The 21,338-nt window shown below is 40.2% G+C and overlaps 1 protein-coding gene across 8 annotated transcripts in view; it reads right to left on the bottom strand.

The window, feature by feature from the left end:
• Positions 1–21,338, bottom strand: part of FARP1 (FERM, ARH/RhoGEF and pleckstrin domain protein 1) — a 298,536-nt gene that overhangs the window by 39,000 nt on the left and 238,198 nt on the right. For 6 of the 8 annotated variants that reach the window (XM_074989432.1, XM_074989476.1, XM_074989492.1 and 3 more), the window contains exons 14-16: positions 13,166–13,356; positions 11,813–11,902; positions 9,588–9,721 (exon numbers count right to left, since the gene is read on the bottom strand). In XM_074989432.1, coding sequence (XP_074845533.1) covers positions 9,588–9,721; positions 11,813–11,902; positions 13,166–13,356 — 415 coding nt within the window. The remainder of the gene's footprint in view (positions 1–9,587; positions 9,722–11,812; positions 11,903–13,165; positions 13,357–21,338) is intronic. The other 2 variants (XM_074989467.1, XM_074989485.1) reach the window with 2 other exon arrangements.

Raw genomic sequence — 21,338 nt, 5'->3', positions numbered from 1 at the left:
GAAGTATTGTAATGTGGACGCTTTCACTCACATAGAAGTAGAAGAAAAGCCAACTGAATTTTGTAGTATTCTGAAATGAGTAGTATTCTCATATTTGAAAGTAAGATTGGTTTTCCTTCACAGTTTATGTAAAAGATTCAATTGGCTATTCATTCCGGTCAGAGTACCCCTTCTCAGCAAGAGATTGGGACATTTAGCTCATCCTCTATTATACAGAAGATAGAGAGACATGAGGTTTTGAAATTATCTTTCATGAGTTCTGAGAGTGGAGGATTGATACAATTTCATAAATATGCATCTTTCCCTTGTTAGCTTAGAGGCTGGTATAAAATAAAGAAGATGACAGCAGAGAACAGTAAGAACGTAAAGACAACCATACTGGGTCAGACTAATTAATTAATCTAGCTCAGTTTCCTGTTTTCCAACACTGGCTGATGCAAGATGCTTCTGAGAGTGAAGAGAACAGGGCAATTTTTTGAATGATCCATCTTCTCTCATCGAGTCCCAGCTCACAGGAATAGGTTTAGGGCTACCCAGAGTTTGGGATTTCACTCCCTGACCATCTTGGCTTTCAGCCATTGACCCTCCATAAAATCATCAAATTATGTATCTAATTGTATCTATTTTTTTTAAATCCAGTTGTACTTTTAGCCTTCACAATATCCTTTGGCAACAAGTTGCACAGGTTGGCTGTGCATTCAGCTGGGATAGTGGGAGCTGAATGAGCAAGAGTAAATATTTCTGCATTTAGGGTATAATGCCATACAAATACTTTGCAGATATCCTACATTCTGTATCCTTTTGGACTTTATAGACACCCTAGAGAGAAACAGATTTAGATATTTTTAGTAAAAGCAGAAAGACTAGTCTTTTCACAGAGAAACTCATTTGACTTCCAGTTCTAGTGCACTTTAGAGTCTGTGATTTGTTCTCTCACCGCCATCAGATGTGGCTCAGAAATGCACTCCCTGTAATGAGCAAACACCTCTCAGATCACAGCATCTGGAGGGGTGGGCTCACGTGAGGCATTGAGAAGAAAAAGAGCAGATGACAGGAATTCAAAAATTTACTACAGATCCACTAGCCCGAGCACTGAATTTCTAGTGCTGGAGGACTGTCATTACAGCATCAGCGTCAGGCTTCCTGGCTCTCAGGAGGATTCAGACAGCCCTTTGTCACTCTAAAGTAAATTGAATACTATGTGAGACCTTAAAATCTTGTGACTGCTCCACTGGCCAGGGACTTATGGGACACACTAAATATCTGCTCCACTCCCTCTTGCCTGGGAATGTCCTTAAACTTGAAAAGGGGAGCAGGTGGCATAGAGCCAGTTAGGGCTCCCCCTCCCCAGGGATTACCGCTACATCAGGATAGTTCTTTGTCTTCTTTGGGCCTCAGAGCAGCACAAAGGGATGGAGCCAGCGGGTGGGAACTGATGCTGTATTTATCACCAGACAGAGGAAATTATAAAAGAGAAGGGGAATCCAGAATATTGCTCCTCTTTCTATCCTAGCTGCTGGAAAACCAAGAGGCAGATACCCAGCAGGAAGCTACTAATATTCACCTTAGGAAGAGGGGCTGTCTCAGGCCTGCTGGGTTTCATACTAATGGATTTTGCTTCCTACATGTTGTCTCCCAACCATCTTTGGACAGAAAGACAACTCTAGGCTCTTCCCTTCTCTCTCCCCACCCCACTGCCTCATTCCAACTGTTTGTTTTTTTGTTTTTTTTTGGCTAGCCTCATCTCCCAAACCACACTCCTGCCTCCGATGCGCCCTGCTTTTCCCCTCTAGGACAAGAACACAGTCAGTTTCACAAGCAGCTGCCAGATAGTTCACAAACACCTGAGTGCAAGTGACCTGGTACATGGAAGCGTCTCTGAGCTGCTCACAGGACACTGTAGCAAAGGCCCAAAGTGTGTTTGCTGTCTATGACATTATGAAGCGGCACAGTGAAAGTGATGGCAATGTGGTCAGTTTTACACCCAGCAGGAAACAACAGTTGTGAAATGGGCCAAATTCCTGTAAACTGCATTTGGCTGCTGCTATCCGTGTCTCTTCTTGTCAAAGAAACTTCTCATTCACCACTGAGAATGCAAACACGCTTTTTTCAAGCGATGGAACAAGGTGTCATTAACAAAAAAGAGACACGTAAAAATAAACGGAAGATCTGCCAGAACTTAAACTGAGTCCTTAAGTAGTGCCAGTCTTTAGGGTATCCTATAGCCAAACACACAGCATACAAAATGTATTCGGGCATTGAATAAATCTTCTAACAAGCCAAAAATGCCTTTTAAAAATGTGAGAGGCAATCATGGAATCACAGAGTACTAGAACTGGAAGGAACCTCAGGAGGTCATTATGTCCAGCCCCCTGCCCTCATGGAAGAGCAAAGCACCATCTATATCATCTCCATTAGATATTTATCCAACCCTAAAAATCTTAAATATTTTTAAATATCTCCAATGATGGGGATTCTACAACCACCCTAGGCAATTTATTCTGGTTCTTAACCACCCTGACAGGAAGTTTTTCCTAATAGCCAATCTAAACCTCCCTTGCTGCAATTTAAGCCCATTGCATCTCATCCTCTTTTCAAAGAATAAGAAAATACTTTTTCACCCTCCTGCTTGTCACACCCTTTTAGATAGTTGAAAGCTGCGATCATGTCCCCTTCTCAACTTTCTCTAGTCCAAGCCAAACAAACCCAGTTCTTTTAATCTTCTCTTATAGGTCATATTTTCTAGACCTTAATCATTTTAGTTGCTCTTCTCTGGACCCTTTTCAATTTCTACACCTCTTTCCTGAAATGTGGTGGCCAGAACTGGACACAGACTACAAATAAGGCCTAATCAACAAAGAGCAGATCTCGTGTCTTGTTCTCAACACTCCTTTTAATGTACGGCAGAATCACCTTTGCTTTTTTTGTAACAGTGTCACACTGTTGATTCATCTTTAGCTTGTGGTCCTCTATGACACCTAGATCGCTTTCTGCAGTACTCCTTTCTAGACAGTTGCTTCCCATTTTGTATGTGAAAGTCACTGTTCCTCCCTAAGTGGAGTACTTTGCATTTGTCCTTATTGAACTTCATCCTATTTGCCTCAGTGCATTTCTCTAGTTTGTCTAGATCATTTTCAATTCTGACCCTATCCTCCAAAGTACTTGCAACACTCCCAGCTTGGTATCATCTGCAAACTTCAGAAGTGTGCTCTCTATGCCAATAGCTGAATCACTCATGGAAACATTGAACAGCACTAGCTCCAAAACTGACCCCTGTGGAACCCCACCCCCCCCGCCCCACCCATATTCCCTTCCAGCATGATGGTGAATTATTACTAACTGCTGACTGTAAACAGTTAGCCAACCAGTTATGCACTCATCTGATATCAGCTCCAGTTAGGTTGCATTTCCCTAGTTTACTGACGGGAAGGTCGTGTGATACAGTATCAGCTGCTTTACTAAAGACTAGGTATATCACGTCCACTGCTTTCCCTTTATTCACAAGGCCTGTTATCTGTTTAAGAAAGCTATCAGGTTGGTTTCATGTGATTTGTTCTTGACAAATCCCTGCTGACTGTTACCTCTCATCTTATTATTTTGCAGATGTTTGCAGATGGATTGCTCCATTATCCTTACTGGAAGAGAAGTGAAGCTGACTGGTCTGTAACTTCCTGGGTTGTCCTTATTTCCCTTGTTATAGATGGACACTGTATTTGCCCTTTGTCAATCTTCTGGAATCTCTCCTGACTTCCATGACTTTTCAAAGGTGATAGAGGAGGTATCTGAGTCACTCCCTTGAGCGTTTTAGTGTACATTTCTTCAGGTCCTGGTGTCTTGAAGACATCTATCTTTTCTAAGTAATTTTCAAGTTTTTCTTTCCCTTTTTTAACTTTTTGACCTAGCCCATTTCCACTGTATGAATCTCCATCAAGCTTCTAGGTGAAAACAAACAAAGAAATAATTAAGTACCTGCCATTTCCATGTTTTTTGTTATTGTTTCTCCCTTTTCATTAAGCAATGGGCCTACTCTGTCCTTGGTCTTCCTCTTGCTTCTAACGTACTTGTAGAATATTTTCTTGTTTCTGTTTATGTCTCAAGCTGGACTGATCTCATTTTGTGCTTTTGCTTCTCTAATTTTTTACCTACATTCCTGTGTTATTTACTTACATTCATCCTTTGCACCTTGATTTAGTTTCCATTTTATATACAATTCCTTTTTGATTCTAAGATCATTCAAGACCTTCTGGTTAAAATGAGATGGTCTCTTGCCACACTTCCTGTCTTTCATTGGAAGATCTTTTACTGGACCAATTTCAGTTGTGAGAAAGACAAGCTTTTGTGCTGCTACAGAGCTCTCCTCTTGTAACCAGAGGGTCACAACTGAATACAAGGTGGAACAGGTAACAGCAAACACATATTTCAAGGGACCAGGTGAAATGGCCTGTTAACACAACTGCTGATATAGGGAGAAAAGTGGAGGGCAGGGGATGAAGCTGTTTGTGGGGACGAGGTTGTTAGTGAGTTACAGATTGTTATAATAAGCCATAAACCCAGTGTCCCTATTCAGTCCGTAATTTCTAGCGTCTAGCTGAGTTATGAATTTAAGTTTTCTCTTTTTATTCGAGAGCCTAGTGATTGCCCAGTTTCACCAACCTGGTTTTACTGGGTCATTTGCTTCAGTTTTATAACAATGACTCCGCTGCCCACAATAACCATAACCCCACCAACCACAGCTGAGGACAGCTATACAGTCCCTGAAATATAGCCGTCATGGGGTGATCAAACCAGCAGCCAAAGGTGGTACGTACATTAATGAGGATAAATGTCATCTTCTCAACACCACTCACTATAAAGAACTCAAAGACCCTATACAGACTTCAAAAACATCACCAATTCTTCCCCAAACAACTGCAAGAGAAACTCTACATTGTCATCCCCCAAGAACCCATCCCAGAGACTGTCTACGTGCTTCCCAAGATACACAGACGTGGGAAACCAGGCAGACTCATCTGAGTTGGCCTCTGCATTCTTACTGAAGGACTCCTAGAATCTCTTCAAGTCTCTCAGAAAGGGTCGGCTTCCTGCAGGACACAAGTGACTACCTCCACAAAGTCTGCAACATTAACAGCCTCCCTCAGAACACCATTCTTGGTGCCCTAGATGTCACCCCCTTATACACGAACATACCTGACAATGACAGCATTACAGCCCACCTTAAATATCTGTGAGACATTAGATAACTCAGCATTCCACCCCCAACACTTCGTCAAACTCGTTCATTTCATCCTCATGTACAACAATTCTATATTCCACCCCACTTTGTCCAAACTCTGGGTACTGAAAGGGGTACAAGGACTGCTCTCCAGTATGACATTCTCTTCTGAGGCCACCTTGAGGAAGGCTTTCTAACAAAATGCACCACAAAATCAATGATATACCTGAGCTACATCTATAATATTTTCATCCTCTAGACGGATAGCCATACCACTAAAAGTTGCGTAGTGCAGAGACACCCAAAGATAACCACTAACCACCCCAAACATCTAAAGAAATCAGTTAGCCACAGCCAGGTATTCAGATACCATAGAACATGCTCCAGGGAGAAAGTCTGGGATTTACACCTTAGCACACTTAAAGCTACCTTCACCAACAAGGCCACTCCAGCAGAGAAGTAGATCACACCATGGAACAGACAACACAAATATACTGAGAGAGCCTGCTTCAATGCAGAAATCAAACCTGCTCTGACTATAAACCTCTGGTTGTCACCCGCTACCTTGCACTGGAACCCACACAGGGCATTGCTGAAAAATTAAAATCCATATTCAAAGGGCAACACCTTCTGAAATAAATCTCTCCTGAGCTCCCTCTTCTGGCCTTCAACCAAACCCAGTCTCACCAAGCTCATCACTAGAAAGTAAGCTCCCCACACACCAGTATCCACCAACTCAGAGTAGCACCAGACCTACACATAGTTCTGTTGCTACAGTGATCAATTACCCACCCACATGCACATCTTGCAAGACTCACCTGTCCTGCACATGCTTATCACATATAGTGTACCTCATCAAGTGCACTAAATGTCCCAGCATCTATTAAGTGGGTGAAACCAGACAATTATTATGCACTCGCATGAACTCACACAGGAAAGTGCGAAAAGACTACTGTGTCACCACTTAAGTTAAACAATCTGTTCCTCCTTATATTTAGCTATGACATTTCCCAGACCTGCAGAAGAGCTATATATAAGCTTGCAAGCTTGTCTCTCTCACCAACTGAAATTTGTCCAATAAAAGATAATACCTCATCCGCTTTGCCCCTCCAGTATCCTGGAATCAACACAGCTATGACAACCCAGTATATTTTAGGAAGGTTCATAAATAAGGCCTCTTTGAGCCCAACCACAATAGTTTTGGGGATGTGTGAAACTGATTGTTCCTTCCCAAGTGGAGCACTTTGCATTTGTCCTTATTAAACTTCATCCTGTTTCCCTCAGACCATTTCTCCAATTTATCCAAGTCATAATTCAGGATGAAGTTTAATAAGGACAAATGCAAAGTGCTCCACTTGGGAAGGAACAATCAGCTTCACATATACAGAATAGGGAGAGACTGTCTAGGAATGACTACAGCAGAAAGGGATCTAGGGGTTATAGTGGACCACAAGCTAAACATGGGTCAACAGTGTGATGCTGCTGCAAAAAAAGCAAATGTGATTCTAGGATGCATTAACAGATGTGTTGTGAACAAGACATGAGAAGTCATTCTTTGGCTCTACTCTGAGCTGGTTAGGACTCGGCTGGAGTATTGTGAGACCTATGAAGAAAGGCTGAAAGAATTGGGCTTGTTTAGTTTGGAAAAGAGAAGATTGAGGGGTGACACGATCGCGGTTTCAGGTATCTAAAAGGGTGTCATAAGGAGGAGAGAGAAAACTTGTTCTTTTTGGCCTCTGAGGATAGAACAAGAGGCAATGGACTTAAACTGCAGCAAGGGAGGTTTAGGTTGGACATTAGGAAAAAGTTCCTAACTGTCAGGGTGGTCAAACAGTGGAATAAATTGCCAAGGGAGGTTGTGGAATCTCCATCACTGGAGATATTTAAGAACAGGTTTGATAGATGTCTATCAGGGATGGTTTAGACAGTACTTGTTCCTGCCACTGGGGTAGGCGTCTGGATTCGATGGTCTCTCGAGGTCCCTTCCAGTCCTAGTATTCTGTGAGTCTATGGTATCTTTTTGTAAAATAAAACCCAACTGAGAGATATCAACCATTTCAAGGGATGATTTACAATCCTTCCTATCACTATGGCGATGCATCAGCTATGTCCAGAAAAGACACAGAACTTCCAAATACCACAAGTGCATTTCCAAGGACAAACAAAAATACTTCTGAATAGAAAAGACAGCTAATTATATTTATCTCTGAATTAAAAACAAAAAACTAAAAACAAAAACAAGAGCCTACACTCTGGGGAGAAATATGTTACTCTCTAGGAGAGGTTTCTCTTCCCCACAAAGTACATGTAACGCTGCTGAATAGCTAGCCCCATTTCAAAGCAATAAAAAAGAGAACAGCACTGGGAGAAAAAAAATTATTGAACCTCTGGTCCACACATAAAATTCACACAGAGCAATTTGTATCAACTGAGGAGAACTAGCTGTGCTTTAAAATTACGTTATGTAATTCCAACACTACCCCCACTTTTTCTCCATAAGCCCAGTATAGGTTCTCCTCTCACCAGACTAGTACTCAGATGACAATGGGGAACATAAACGACAACCTCCTTTCATTTCCCATTACACTGGAGAGTTGTGTAACACAAAGAGCACCACAACAAAATATAAATTCCATACTGATCCCACGAACAGTTCCAGAAACTGCACAGTGCCGACCTGTTTTGCCAAAGACCCTCTTTTCGTGAAACAAAGCCCTGTGAGAACAAAAAAGCAGTCCAGTAGCACTTTAAAGACTAGCAAAATAATTTATTAGGTGATGGGCTTTTGTGGGACAGACCCACTTCTTCAGATCAAGGCCATACCAGAACAGACAGAGGGGCCTTGGGCAGGGGCCACAGTGAGGGGGGGGCCTTGGGTGGAAGGGGTGTGGCTGGGTGGGGCTCTTGTCTCCCCATGCTGTGGCCTCCCCAGGCTGTACTAGATGTATAGATTCATATTTACTATACTAAAACACACACTGTTTGCTTACACCTCTTACAAAGCAGCCCAGATCAAACTGTATCAGTGACCTGTCCTCTTCATTATTTATCATTCCCCCACTCTGCATCATCTTACAACTTATCAGTGATGATTGTATCCTCTCTTCCAGGTCATTGACGAAAACGTTAAATTCCATAAGACCAATAACCCCTCCCTGCAGGACCCCACTAGAAATATCCCCATTCAGCTTACATTTGTATTTTGAGACCTACCAATTAGCCAGTTTTTTATCCATATATTGTGTGCCATTGTTCATTTTATACCCTTCTAGCCTTTTATTCAAGCTACTTGCTGTACCAAATCAAACAGCTTGTAAAATCTAAGTATAATACCTCAACACTCTGTATAGTGACAAGTATTGGAGGGGGGTTAGCTGTGTTAGTCTGTGTCCGCATCTGACAAAGTGGGTCTTTGCCCACGAAAGCTTATGCTCCAAAACAAAATTATACAGTAGGGTCTCAACATTTGCGAGGGTTCCATGTTCAGAACCCTGACAAATGTTGATTTTTGTGAATTTGGGGGAGGGGTACTCGGGGGGGGGGGGGGGGGGGGGTTGGAGCCCCAGGGAAGTGGCGGCTGCTGGCGCTCCCTGCCCCAGAGCCCTGGGGAAGTGATGGGCTCAAGCCACCACTTGTGAATAACTGAATTTGCAAACATTAAGTTCACAAATGTGGGGACCTTACAGTATTATTATTATTATTATCTGTTAGTCTATAAGGTGCCACAGGACTTCTCATTGTTTTTACATTAACACTATTACCTTTACCAACCAAACTTGGAATCTGATTAAAAAATATATACCAAGTTAGTGTGACACACTCTAATTTACATAACCACATGTTGATCAGTATTAATTACATTACTCTCCTTTAATTCTTTATTAATAAAGTTCCATATCATCTGCTCCATTACCATGACAGAATCAGTGTCAGGCTGACAGACCTATAATTACCGACATCATCCTATTTACCCTTTTAAGTTATCAACACAGCATTGGCCTTCTTCCACTCATCTGGAGCTTCCCCACCTAAGCCAATCCTGGCCTTGCTGATGTAAGAGTGTATCAATTTGCTTCTATAGAAATAAAAACTGCTTTTTGACATCCCCCAGACTTACTGTTGAAAGAGAAAAGTAGCCTCACATGATCAGGAACTTTACTAGTTTGAATTACCTCCTTTCAAAATGCCTTTATCATACACTATATCAACAGAATTAACACAAAGCAGATGTTTTTTATACATTCTATTGTCAGCCAATGTTTGTGATGCACCTGAATGAATCAGGACAGCCAACCCACGAAGAGCAAAAACGTACCAAAGTGGAAATACTCAACAGTGAGAACTAACAGTAATAAATTATAAACAACGTTCTTACCACAGAGCAAGTCTCTGTTCAATTTCCTTGACAAAACTGGTGTGAAATTTGTGCAATGGTTCGAAGTTGGAAAACAGGAGGTTTTTCAGTGCGTCTGGCATACAGTCATCTTTACTCACCGTGCTCTGAAACCACTGGGAGGAGAGAACAAAGTGATAAAGGGGAAAGCTGGGATCAGGGCCTGTCATTTGCTCTTTGTGCAATTACTGAAATCCTGGCTGGCCTCTAGACCACAGCATAGCTCCAATTTAGGACAGCATATAAGCAGATACTTAAATCTCATTGCAGTGGATGAGACTTAAGCACATGCTCCTGAACTGGGCCTTACAAATGTAACCACCACCAGCAGAGTGAAAGAGGTGATTTCTTACAGTTAATCCAGCAAATCAAGGTACAGAAAACTGTGAGTGCTAGATAATCAAATGTGAACCCACTCCACCAGCCCCACTGCCACCAGCCAGTCAGCCAGCCCAGCGGCAGCTGAGCCTGCAGCACGCCAGTTAACTCAATGTGCCAGTTTCCAGGTGCCGGATAACTGAGCTTTTACTGCATATAAAGAATAAATTGACTGCTCTGGTACTAGTTCACAGTTCTATTTCCTTTCTATATTTGTCATAAAATTCCCTCAGAAATGTGTAGTCACAAGAAGACTACAGAAAAGACACCTGCACTGCCATGAAGTTTGCAACGAATTCAGTTACTGTGGATTCATTTACTTGATTGTACTGAAGTAGAAAAATTAATTCCAACCACTAAAGCTAGTTATTAAAATGTGAAAATCGCTATTGCAAGTGCGCCTCATAACCAGGTTTGCTGTGACTCAGATTTTCAAAATTTGGCCTGTGAGTGTTCAACTGTAGCCTGATTTTCAGAGATTCTAATTATCTATTGTTCCAATGTCAATGGAAGCCAAATCCAGCTCAGCTCCTTTCCAATTCAGGCCCTACTGACGAAGGTGGTCACTCAAAACTCAGACCACTTTTTAAAAGACTGGCCCTGTGCATTCAAGCGTTGCAAATGTAGCAGGGATAGTACCTGAAATCCTTCTGATTTTCAGGGTGGTGGAGCACAATAAATATTTGACATACTGAAATTCATGGAAGGGAATTGTGCCCCTGGCAAAAACAGAAGGGCACACGTGAAGCAGATAGTTGTTCAAGATCTTTGTTGGTTCCCGCAAAGTACAAGTAGGCCAGGATCAAGCCTTAATGTTTAAATTTATAACAGGATCTTAGATCCATTGGAATCCATTCTGCTTTGACCCTTACCCCTTTGTGCTGTGCTGGTAATATAAAGAGGCTGTCATGGCAGAAATGTAAAAGGGGCTCCCTGGGTGGCAAAAAGCTGCCTTACCCATTGCCTATTCACTGTCTCCATGATGCTCTAGCTATTTTTGATAGACCTTCAGTGACTCCTAGCACTGTTGCAATGGCCTGTCAATTAGCACAGCCTTGAAAACTGCACCAGTTTAAACTGACCCAGGTGCACAATACGGGAAGAAGACACCGCTTCCATCCCTCTCACTTAGTCGCACCCTGTTCCAGTACAGGGCACAGGTTGGACAACTGGTGCCCCTGGACACTGTACATTTAAGGCCTTTATTACAGCTCCCCATAGAACCATAAAAACATTTATTAAGGGCAAGTCTTGCTTTGCCCTACTTATGGAAAATTCACACTGAAATTAAAAGGCATTTCCTGTGACTGAAAGAAGAGCAGGTTTTATCTGAATAATGCACACAGGTTTCTTACTCTGAGTTGAAGATAACAGGCTGTTTGAAAATATTCTTTACTCACTGAAAAATTTCAAATACACATTAAAACTTTCCTGAGATCGAACAGGAAGAAATAAAACCAGTTAAAAGTAAATACAGCTTCCTAGGGAACTATTCCTGGTTCAGAGGACTCAAATTTAAAATACTATCTGTGAGCTTCCAAATAAAGCCATAAGATCTGAACATGAAATAAAAGTGAGCTGGGTATTCACTGAATATATTTTCACTGTACATGTTTAAGACGACTCATACTGCTTTGTGTGTTGCTCTCTGACAAGCCTCTACTTTGTGTGTAAATCTGAAATTCTGTGCTCATTGCACCCATCCATGGCCCAGGGTGCAGAAAATAAGACTACTATAGAACAGTGAAGGGGTAAGTAAACAGGGCAGATAAAATACCACAGATAATTCCAGTAGCATATGTTCATGAGTAATACTAAAGTAAACATACCGATGTGATGACTTCCAGGTCCTTCAGGTAAGTTCGCTCTGTGGTGGCTACTTCTTTAGCAATGAAGTAAGCTTTGTCAGTTGGAAATCTCTGTGAAATGCAAAACCAGAAGTTTTGATCTGCTTTTGCGGACAAATCTCCAGTAGAAAAGAGATTCCAGGCAACAGTCACTAGAAAAATGAACCATGTTTGTGCTTATTGTGAGTGCTTGCTGGAATGTCCCTGAGGAAAATCTCTTAAGAACATCCCTTCAAATAGCTGTCTAGGAGTTTGAAAAAGATGTCTTCCTGCCACTGTTATTTGCAGGATCCAGTTATTTCTAGTATTCCTCTCCATTTATCCAAATTCCACGTGGAGCATGGTGAAGCTCAGAGATGACGACTTTTTGGGGCAGGTAGCAGTGAGAATCAAACATAACCAACACCTTAATGAACAGACAGTAATATATTCATCATGTAATCTGCACACTTTCCAATATACATATCTCTATCACAAACATTTACTGCAGAATAGTTATTCAAAATTCCCAAACTACTTTTTTCCCCAGCACAGGTAGGGGATCAAAGGGGGTGGTAGAAAATGGTCATGTTATAGATTTTGAACTTCAGAAAAGTTTCTCCTTGCATTTCATAAAAGGTAAATTAATACCAGTCTTACACTAAGGAGAAGTTAGGACAGAGTAACATTGACCCGCCTTTACAGCTTGAGGGTCTCCTGCTCCTGTACCAGAGACGCCCCAAGGGCTGTAGGAGAAGCAGGGGCTGAAGCTGATGACCTCTGTCTTCTCACTGTAGTAACAGGGCTGATTGAAACATTTCAGTTTAAATGCTATAGGGTAGGGCTTGGGTTGCATATTTTCAATTCATAAATAAATTCCGCCCCCTTTATTTTCCTTAACACAGTTGCCCTGGAGGGCCCTCAGCTGGACATCCCAGTTTGGATTCTTAATACTATTTGCTCGCTGATTCTGAACACTTGTAGGGTCAGAGCAAAAGAGCATTGATATCAGACAGTCACAGACTTTGGATGAGGTCCTTTGAGCAGTAAATTCTTCTGTGCCTCACTTTTGTTCCACTGGAAGCAATGGGAGTTCAGTCATGGATGGCTCTACATGGATGCAAACTACAGGATGGTAGCTCATATCAAAAGACAAGCAGTTCATCTCTCAGACTATTTGTGTGCATTTATAAGATTCGCTTTTTAGCAACCCAGCAAAAAAAAGATCTTTCCTTCTCTCACAACAAATGAAGAGGAAAATGGGTGAGTGTCCAAGATCTAGTAATGTCAGCTACATACCATGTTCCCAGCAAACCAAACACCCAGGGGAGAAAAGGGTGAAGTCAACCACAATACCTTTCTCCTGACCTCTTCCTCATCATCAGTCCTGATACACGAAGGGTCATGCAGTAATGGGCTGACCAGTGGAGATGACTGCTTGGCATCAGGGCTCAAGTTTGGAGATAATGACATATTTGCCACTACTGGTGCGCCTTGAGAATTGATTGAGAGCTCCGAAAGGTGAGGACTGCCAGTCAAAGAACCTGCTAAAGAAATGATACAATAAAAATCGAAGTTAGTACAGGACATCCTCAGTCAGGTAAAAAAAAAAAAAACGATAGAATCTTAAACCACAATGTGGAAGTTACACAAAAAAGGCACAAGATCCCAGATCCTCAGCTGATGAAAATAGTTACAGTGACACTGATTCAACAGAAGTGAAACCATTTACATGAGACGCAAATCTGGCCCAAGGCTCTCTAAATTAATAAAACTAGCAGAATTACCATCATTATAAAACTAGATCTCAGAGTATAAATAAATCAGTTGCATGTGTTAATATTACACATCAAAGTTCTGATGAGCTCTTCAACATAGGATCCTACTCTGTGAAAGAGAATATATAGAACAGACGAATGTTCTCAGTTTTAATTTAAAACACAACAAACACAATAATAAATAAGCCAAGCTTTGGCTACTCTTTTTTCCTTCTACAACGTAACAGCAAAATGCAAATGACCTAAAGTACTTCACTAGAAGTTGTGAGAAAGATATTAGAACAAGCATATCTACAGGAAATCTAGGAAAAAGCAGGACTTTCTATGGCAGCATTGTACTATCAATGTCAATCACATCTAACATGGAAGGAGAAAATGACTAGCTTCCCATTTCTACACACAGGAGAAGTACGTATATTATTATACCTTGTAGATCATTCCAAGTGCCTCTGATTATTTGGGATGGAAATGCTAGCACTGCATTTACAGAAGAAGGTATTATTTTAACACACAAAGCATGACAATTTTAGTTAATGACAGCCATAAAGCACTTTACATTTTGTTTAGTTAAAAAAGATTATGACAGTGAATTACTCTTCTGTAGGTGGAGATATACTAGTGTTGAAATTAGTGTTTTGTCTCTTGGAAAGCAGCCAGATAATTGACTGTGCAAATGAAACAGCTTGACAAATGAACCTTGGAATCTTCCTAATTAAGCTAAAGACATGCCACGAAAAGTCAAACCTCTTAAAAGGTTGGATATTTCAAAGTATGAAATGTTTTATATTGTTCCCCTAAAAACTTACAAAGAAACTAGCAAGTTATTGATTCCCACAGCTAACAGGTTAGTCAGAATTCAAATAAATGCAAATGTCTGCATAACCACTCATAAGGCTTTTCACCATGAACTCTTCTGGAGCACATCACAGTTCAAATACTCCAACAAATAGTGGCATCAATACATATAATTAGGCCAAGAGGGTAAGTGCAAATATTTTGTGAAAGGACCCAGGTTTATCGCTACAGAATTTTTTTTACACCCCAAAAGTGTGCATATTCATCTTACTGTTTTACGAAGAGGAAAATCAATCAGATTCTATTTGATTAAACATCTATAACAACGGTGCACCCTATCATATATTACAAAGGACAAAGGCGTATTTGCCTCAAATAAAGTTTTTATATTACTGTAACTAGCAAGAAAGAATTCACCTAGAGTTCCACACTAACCCATTGCTCAGTGAAATCTGAGAAAAAGGCCACAGGTTGTTACACAAATGTCAATTTTATTGACACTAGCACACAACTGCATACAACATTTTCAGATAAAACGGAATCCATCACAAAGACATAGTGAAACAGATTACTGGTGAGGGTGTAGGCTTCAAGTACTACACTACAATATATCAAAGACACAGGAAAAGTGCTATCACTTTGAATGTGAGAAAACTGAGAAATTTCAGGCACAATGCCTGTCACATGACAGCGAATAGATCATTTGCACCTGTTAGAAAGCCTCCAGTGTTACAGGGCAGAAATTGAACCCCACCTCCTGTGAGACATAAGTGAGGCCCAATACTATTGTGGGGGAAATCTATGACTGTTGTGGTTCAAATAGTAAAATACCAGATGAAGGAATTAACTGCAAATGCCTTCCAACTTACAAGGTGGAGGGGGCTCATAGCCTTTAGAAGTATCATTGTTATTAATTTCCTCATGAAGGACCATATTTAGCATCTGCTCCAAGTGAGGCTTTTAGAGAAAAAATACTGTTTATTTTAGACGTTCCATTTGGCATTTTGCAGAAAAGTACAGTACTATATTCTCATTCTAGGGCTAAAAGCGATGGTAATGAGAACCAAACTCAAATCCAAACCTTATCATCCACAGATCAGAGTGTATTTATGCTAATGGTTTTCCATTTTACATGCTGAATAAGTACAAGTTAAAACTAGCCCCAAGGATGTGCTTATTACATGAGCATCCCAAAACTTTGAAATGGCCATGCTAATGGCCAAATCTAAGAATACTAATGAGAGCGCTGAAATGAATATTCAGCGTCTCATTAGCATGCTGCCAGCTGTGGCACTTCAAATGTGCCGCGTTTCGCTCGCATGTGGCTTGTCCACACGGGGGTCCTTTTTGAAAGGACCCTGCAAATACCCAAATCCCCTTATTCCTATATTCCTCAGCTGATAGGAATAACGGGATTTTGATGTTTGCCGGGTCCTTTTGAAAAGGACCTCTGTGTGAACGAGACACGCACTTGTGAAATGCAGCACTTTTGAAGTGCTGCAGCTGGCGGCATGCTAATAAGGTGCTGAATATTCATTTTAGCACCTCATTAGTACTCTTTGATTTGGCCATAGTTTTTTCTAAGTGTAGACACGGCCTTAGGGATGCATTAACAGATTTTGACTATTACAAATATCATCAAAGCATGAGAACTAAAACTGGATTTTGCTTTGGCAAAATACTTACTTGACTTGCTGTACTGTGAGGAAGCAAACAGGGCAGGAAGGAAATAAAATGAAGGTCCTTCCTACTCCGGGTTTTGGTGCTCCAGGCACCATACTTCTCTATATTTGTAAGATGTGCTTTAGAAATTTGAACTTCGTAAATGAGGGCCAACGTTAAACACAATTATGCACGTGGGCGCTCGCCTTTATCTTTTCATGGTTATTAGGCATCAATACCCTACAATAGTCATAGGGTCTTCTCTCCGCATCTCTTCTGAACGCTTACCATACAAGAGTAAATCCAGATATGCTTTATTGATGAACTACAAAAAAGTAAACAGGAGCAGAAGAGAGGGGGCCAATGTTATTTAAATAATACAAAAATGGTCATAACGCATCCATTGAGGGTCTTTGATTAATGAAAAGTTAGTTCTCTTTCAGCCAGTTTCCAGCAATTATTAGAGATTAGGTAACATTGGGTTTTAGTGCCAAAGCCAAAAAAGTAGCATTAATTTTGCCATTTGTTTGCTCATAGCTTGTTGCATTTTTATTTACTTAAACTGGGATTGGTTTTATTCATCATATATGGAATTATAGGGGTCAGTCATCCACATGGAGTTTGTTAGGTTAATCAAGAACATTTCTGTGTTAACTAGGGCATAGTTAAGATTCCTAACGTTCAATAAGGCCTTAGTTCAGGACAGCATCCCTGTTCTGGAAACCACTTCACTATGTGTTAATCTACTGATACTAATATGAACGCTCATTTCCTTTTAGAATCTTCACTGTATGTCAGAACAGCCAGTCAGTGCCCAATATATCTGGGTTGCTTTCTTAGGCTGTTGCTACACTATCACTCTTCTGTCAGAGGTACCATGGTAATAAGGCAAGTCAAAGCAGACTACTGAGGCGCTAACATGCATATTCGGCACCTCGTTAGCATAACGGCAGCTGCGCAAACAGACTTCAAATTGCAAATTGGCAGTGAAGATGGGGTCAGCTTTGAAATAAACATCCCACTTTGACATTCCCTTACTCCAATCTAGTTCTGTGGGAGTAAGGGAGTGTCCAAGTGGGGCGCTTATTTCAAAGTTGACCCCATCTTCACTGTCAATCTGCAATTCAAAGTCTGTTTGTGCATATGCCATTATGCTAATGAGGTGCTCAATATGCATGTTAGTGCCTCTTTAGTCTGCTTCGAATAGCCTCATTACCATGGCACCTCTGACAGGAGAGTGGTAGTGTAGCAGCACCTTCAGTTGCATTGAGCAAGCTCAGCCTGAGACATCTGACAAGTGCTGGGATTAGTGAGAGGACATCAGAAGGACAATAAATATCAACTGAGAAAGTGTGACTAATCAATGAGAGGCTAGTGGGATATAAAAGTCTCATGAAACATAAGGGGAAGGTGGCCTAATGGGTTAATACCTTTGCACATACCTTAAACAACCCAACTTAAAAAACATCTTCCACACATGAAGTAAAATGGAACCACTGATCACAATCAAGAACTCTGTGGAGATGCTGCATGACCATTTCAGAAGATATACCATTATCTGTCACTCTCCTCATAGGAAAGTCATATCGCTGGGCTAACCAGGGCATGACAGGCCAGAGCTGGAGCGTGTTACTACTACAGGAGTGGGAAAGGCTACATACAACAGTTAGCTATGGTCAGGCCTCTCAATGTCTCTTTCAGGAGCCCAGGTATACTGGCCTGTATGACAAATATTTAGGAACACACTACCTCCTGTGAACTCTTATTAAGGACGAACATCTCAGTTCTACTACAGGGGATTTGAATTGTGCCTCTTCACTGTGTGGGCACAATGGCTCGGGGTGGGGTACAAGACTTCTATGTGTCTCTCTCCTCTTCCTTGTCAGCACAACAGCCACCTACAAATCTGATCCTAGAACTTTAAACCTGCAACAAGATATTTCATCCTAACTTGGGAAGAAGAGTGTGAAGTCTTCCACCAAATATTAGATAATTGTGAGAGAGGCGCATGGAATTTACCCCTTCTTAAAGCTACTCTTCCCCTACTTCTCAAAATTGACAAACAACAAGCTAATGCCGTGCAGTTCTGTATCTACTTCAGCTAGACTTTAAAGTGCTACTGTCAGCCACTAAATGAGAGAATGGCAGAATTGGGCTGGAATCTGGTTTATACTCCTCCTCTGTATAATAAGACATAAAATTACATCATACAAAGATGTAAAATATGAAAAAGAGTGCAAATATTTTCTATTTTCTGAAAGGGATTTAAACTGACAACATTGCGGATAAGCCAGTTTTGGAAAACCTGCAACACTCAGACTCACCCCCCACCAAAAAAGTATGATCAGAGTTACTTTATTTATAAGCGGATATACTTAAAAAAAAAAAAAAAAAGATAAAATGCATTCCAGTGAAAAAAATATGACTGTCATGACTCAGGTAACATTCTTATTTATTCTGTCCTTTGGCTCGATCTAACACCCACTGAAGTTAAAATGGGAGTTTTTCCAGCAGGTTGAGAGATGTGTTTTTTATACTCCAGGTGTGCATACAACTTGGAAGCTGAAAACCAAGCTGTGTTCTCTGGCCCATTTATCATTGCCCATAATAAAGACTGTCTAATTGGAACTCATACGATGTTGTTGTTGATGCTATAAAGGCAGAATGAGACCCAGATCACTTTCCCATTACCATACTGGTTCTGCACTACCAACCACAGAAGAACTCTTTGTTCAGTAAAATAATGAATCATATTTAACACATGGAGAACAGATGTATCAGTTTTGCTTATTTGCTTTTCTGACAACAGCGGGTGCTTTACAATGGGAATGGCACTACATACAGCTAAAAGTTTTTCTAACTATAGCAACTAAACAAGCTATGTTACTGCTGTTGAATTATCAAGACTTTGGATGAGGGGCCTATTCTGCTTTCATTAAGTCAAAGAGCAAAACTCCCACTGACTTTAAGGAAAGAAGGATCAACAGCATTATGACTGCCGGTCTGTTCTGATTAACAGTGGTTTTAAATAGAAATTCTCACTTGGATACAGTTCCTTAGAATAAAGGTGTTGAGAAAGCAGCTATGCATTAATCAGAGGCTCATTTGCAAACAACCTGAATCTAACAGCAATGAATTTGGAGAAGGAACAAACAAATGATTTTAGAAAGAATGATGATGTCATTCATAGCCAATTACCTGCCTTGCTTTGAAAAATGAAGAAAGAATTGCTTCAGTTTAAAATCTGCAAAAATGTATGCCAATGGCAGCAGTGGGGGCAAATGATTTGGGTGAACAGAGCATTAAAAAAAAAAACAAAAAAAACCAAAAGTTATCTTGTAACAAGACAAAGCTCCAGCCTAAAGCTGGCCAGAGAAGTTAAACAGTCTCAAAGCAAAATACCAGTTAGAATGAGTAAAAACATTTGGTAAAGATAACAAAAAACAAACAAAAACAAAAACAACAACAAAAATTAATATCATGCATACAGAGTTAAATGAGTTTGGCTTGACATGCTTATATAATTATCAAGCTTGGTATCAGTTTAGTAGCCAGCAAGCCCTCCAGTTGGTACAAATCCATGCTTTATTGTTGTAATGTAGTATTAGACAGTGGCAAGTGTGAAATCAGACAGTATCAGCTGCTGCTGGCCTACATCAGGGTTTTCTCAAATCTTACAAACATGGAGTAAACATTACAAACTGGGGAAAATACAAAGTTATGAGACATTCCTCTTTCCTGGCTTTTATCTTTCCATTTTTGCACAAAAGACAGAAATAGAACAGTTTGTATAAAATTCCCTCCTGTACACTTACATATAAAAAGTTAGTTTTTTTTAAAATACGCATATGAAACAATGCTAAAAAATAACTAACTACACATTCTAGTGCATCCACCCCATATAAGCTCATGCCACAGATACTGTCCATTTCAACAAGAGATCTCCTCAAGACTGCAGTGATCCTGCTTACAAGTGATTGCATAGTGATTTGATCATTCTAACTGCAGCCCTCATTAAAAATGAAGGTGAGACCAGTTGTGGATGCTCAACATGGCCCAAATACTAGAAGAGGAACTCATTTGCCCCCCTCCATATTTCTGTTCTCTAATGTTATGAGGCTTTTTATTCTTGAAACCTCACAACCCAGGAATCTTGCATTGTCCAATTTTGAAATGAAGAGCATTCTAAGAACAAGATCACTGCAACAGAGGAAACAGGTATTCCCGGTATAAACAGGTATTTCTGCAGTAAAAGGACATTGAGACAGTGCCCCAAACAATGCCAGGAACAGAAGATACACCATGCTTCGAGGATAAAGACAGAACATTGAAAAGGCTTTTTTCCCCCCAGAAAGGTACATGCTGACAAAACAGTGCATAGTATGAAACAAAAAATGTTTCTCTTTAAACATTATTAAACAAATGACAAAAATGAGAATGAAGTCCCCAGCAATTTTTGGTTTAAAATGTTAATTGTGTCTATTAAGACTTTTATTTAAAAAGACATATAGAAATCAGGAAAGGGTTGGATGAATGAAACACTTCCAAGCTTGTGAACTTTTGTTAGTGGTCCAAGTCAACTTCTCAGCAAGAAAGGTAAAAAAATAAAGAAGTTAGCTAATTAAAGGGTTTAAGTGAGTACTGGAAAAGCAATAGGCTGCAAGCTCTACCATTCAGAAAACTAAAACACATCTACATTTGATCTCTGTATAAATCATCATGAGCAAAATGGCAATCTCTCTCTTCTTTTTAAGGATTTGAAAGTAAACTGCTAACTTGTTTTAACAAACCAGAAAGTTTGTTTCATGTGAAAATATTCACGTGCTATTATCTTTATATGTTTGATCACTGACAGCTTGAACAGTACTAGGTACAGAGCTAATTTTTGCCAGTGTAAGCTTTGATATTTTTACTGTTCTTGGGAAATCATGTATGGCTTTTTAAAAATCCATTCTTCTCTAGAGAAAACCCATTATTTTTTGAAGTATTTACTATCATGTTGTATTTTATGCACCTATGCGTTTTTTCTTCTTCTAGTGTAATAAAAAACAACCTTATTTACATTCGTACCTGTTGAAATCACACCCATGAAGTCCCAACTCAGCTAGGCCCAAAAGGCTTCTCAAACTTGGTAAAATTTGAAAGAAAGTGCTGACTGCTTTTAATAATAACAATAAAAAAAAAATAAACACACCCACACACCCCACTCACGCACATAATCCCAAACAATCATGGCAATAGGATAGGGTATTAAAAACAATCCTAAATATTGTTTTGTAATTAACCTGAACTAA

This window comes from Carettochelys insculpta, chromosome 1, assembly GCF_033958435.1.
Source record: "Carettochelys insculpta isolate YL-2023 chromosome 1, ASM3395843v1, whole genome shotgun sequence".
Taxonomy (NCBI): domain Eukaryota; kingdom Metazoa; phylum Chordata; order Testudines; family Carettochelyidae; genus Carettochelys; species Carettochelys insculpta.
The sequence above is the reverse complement of the archived record's forward strand: the minus strand, read 5'-3'. Positions and strand labels throughout refer to the sequence as shown.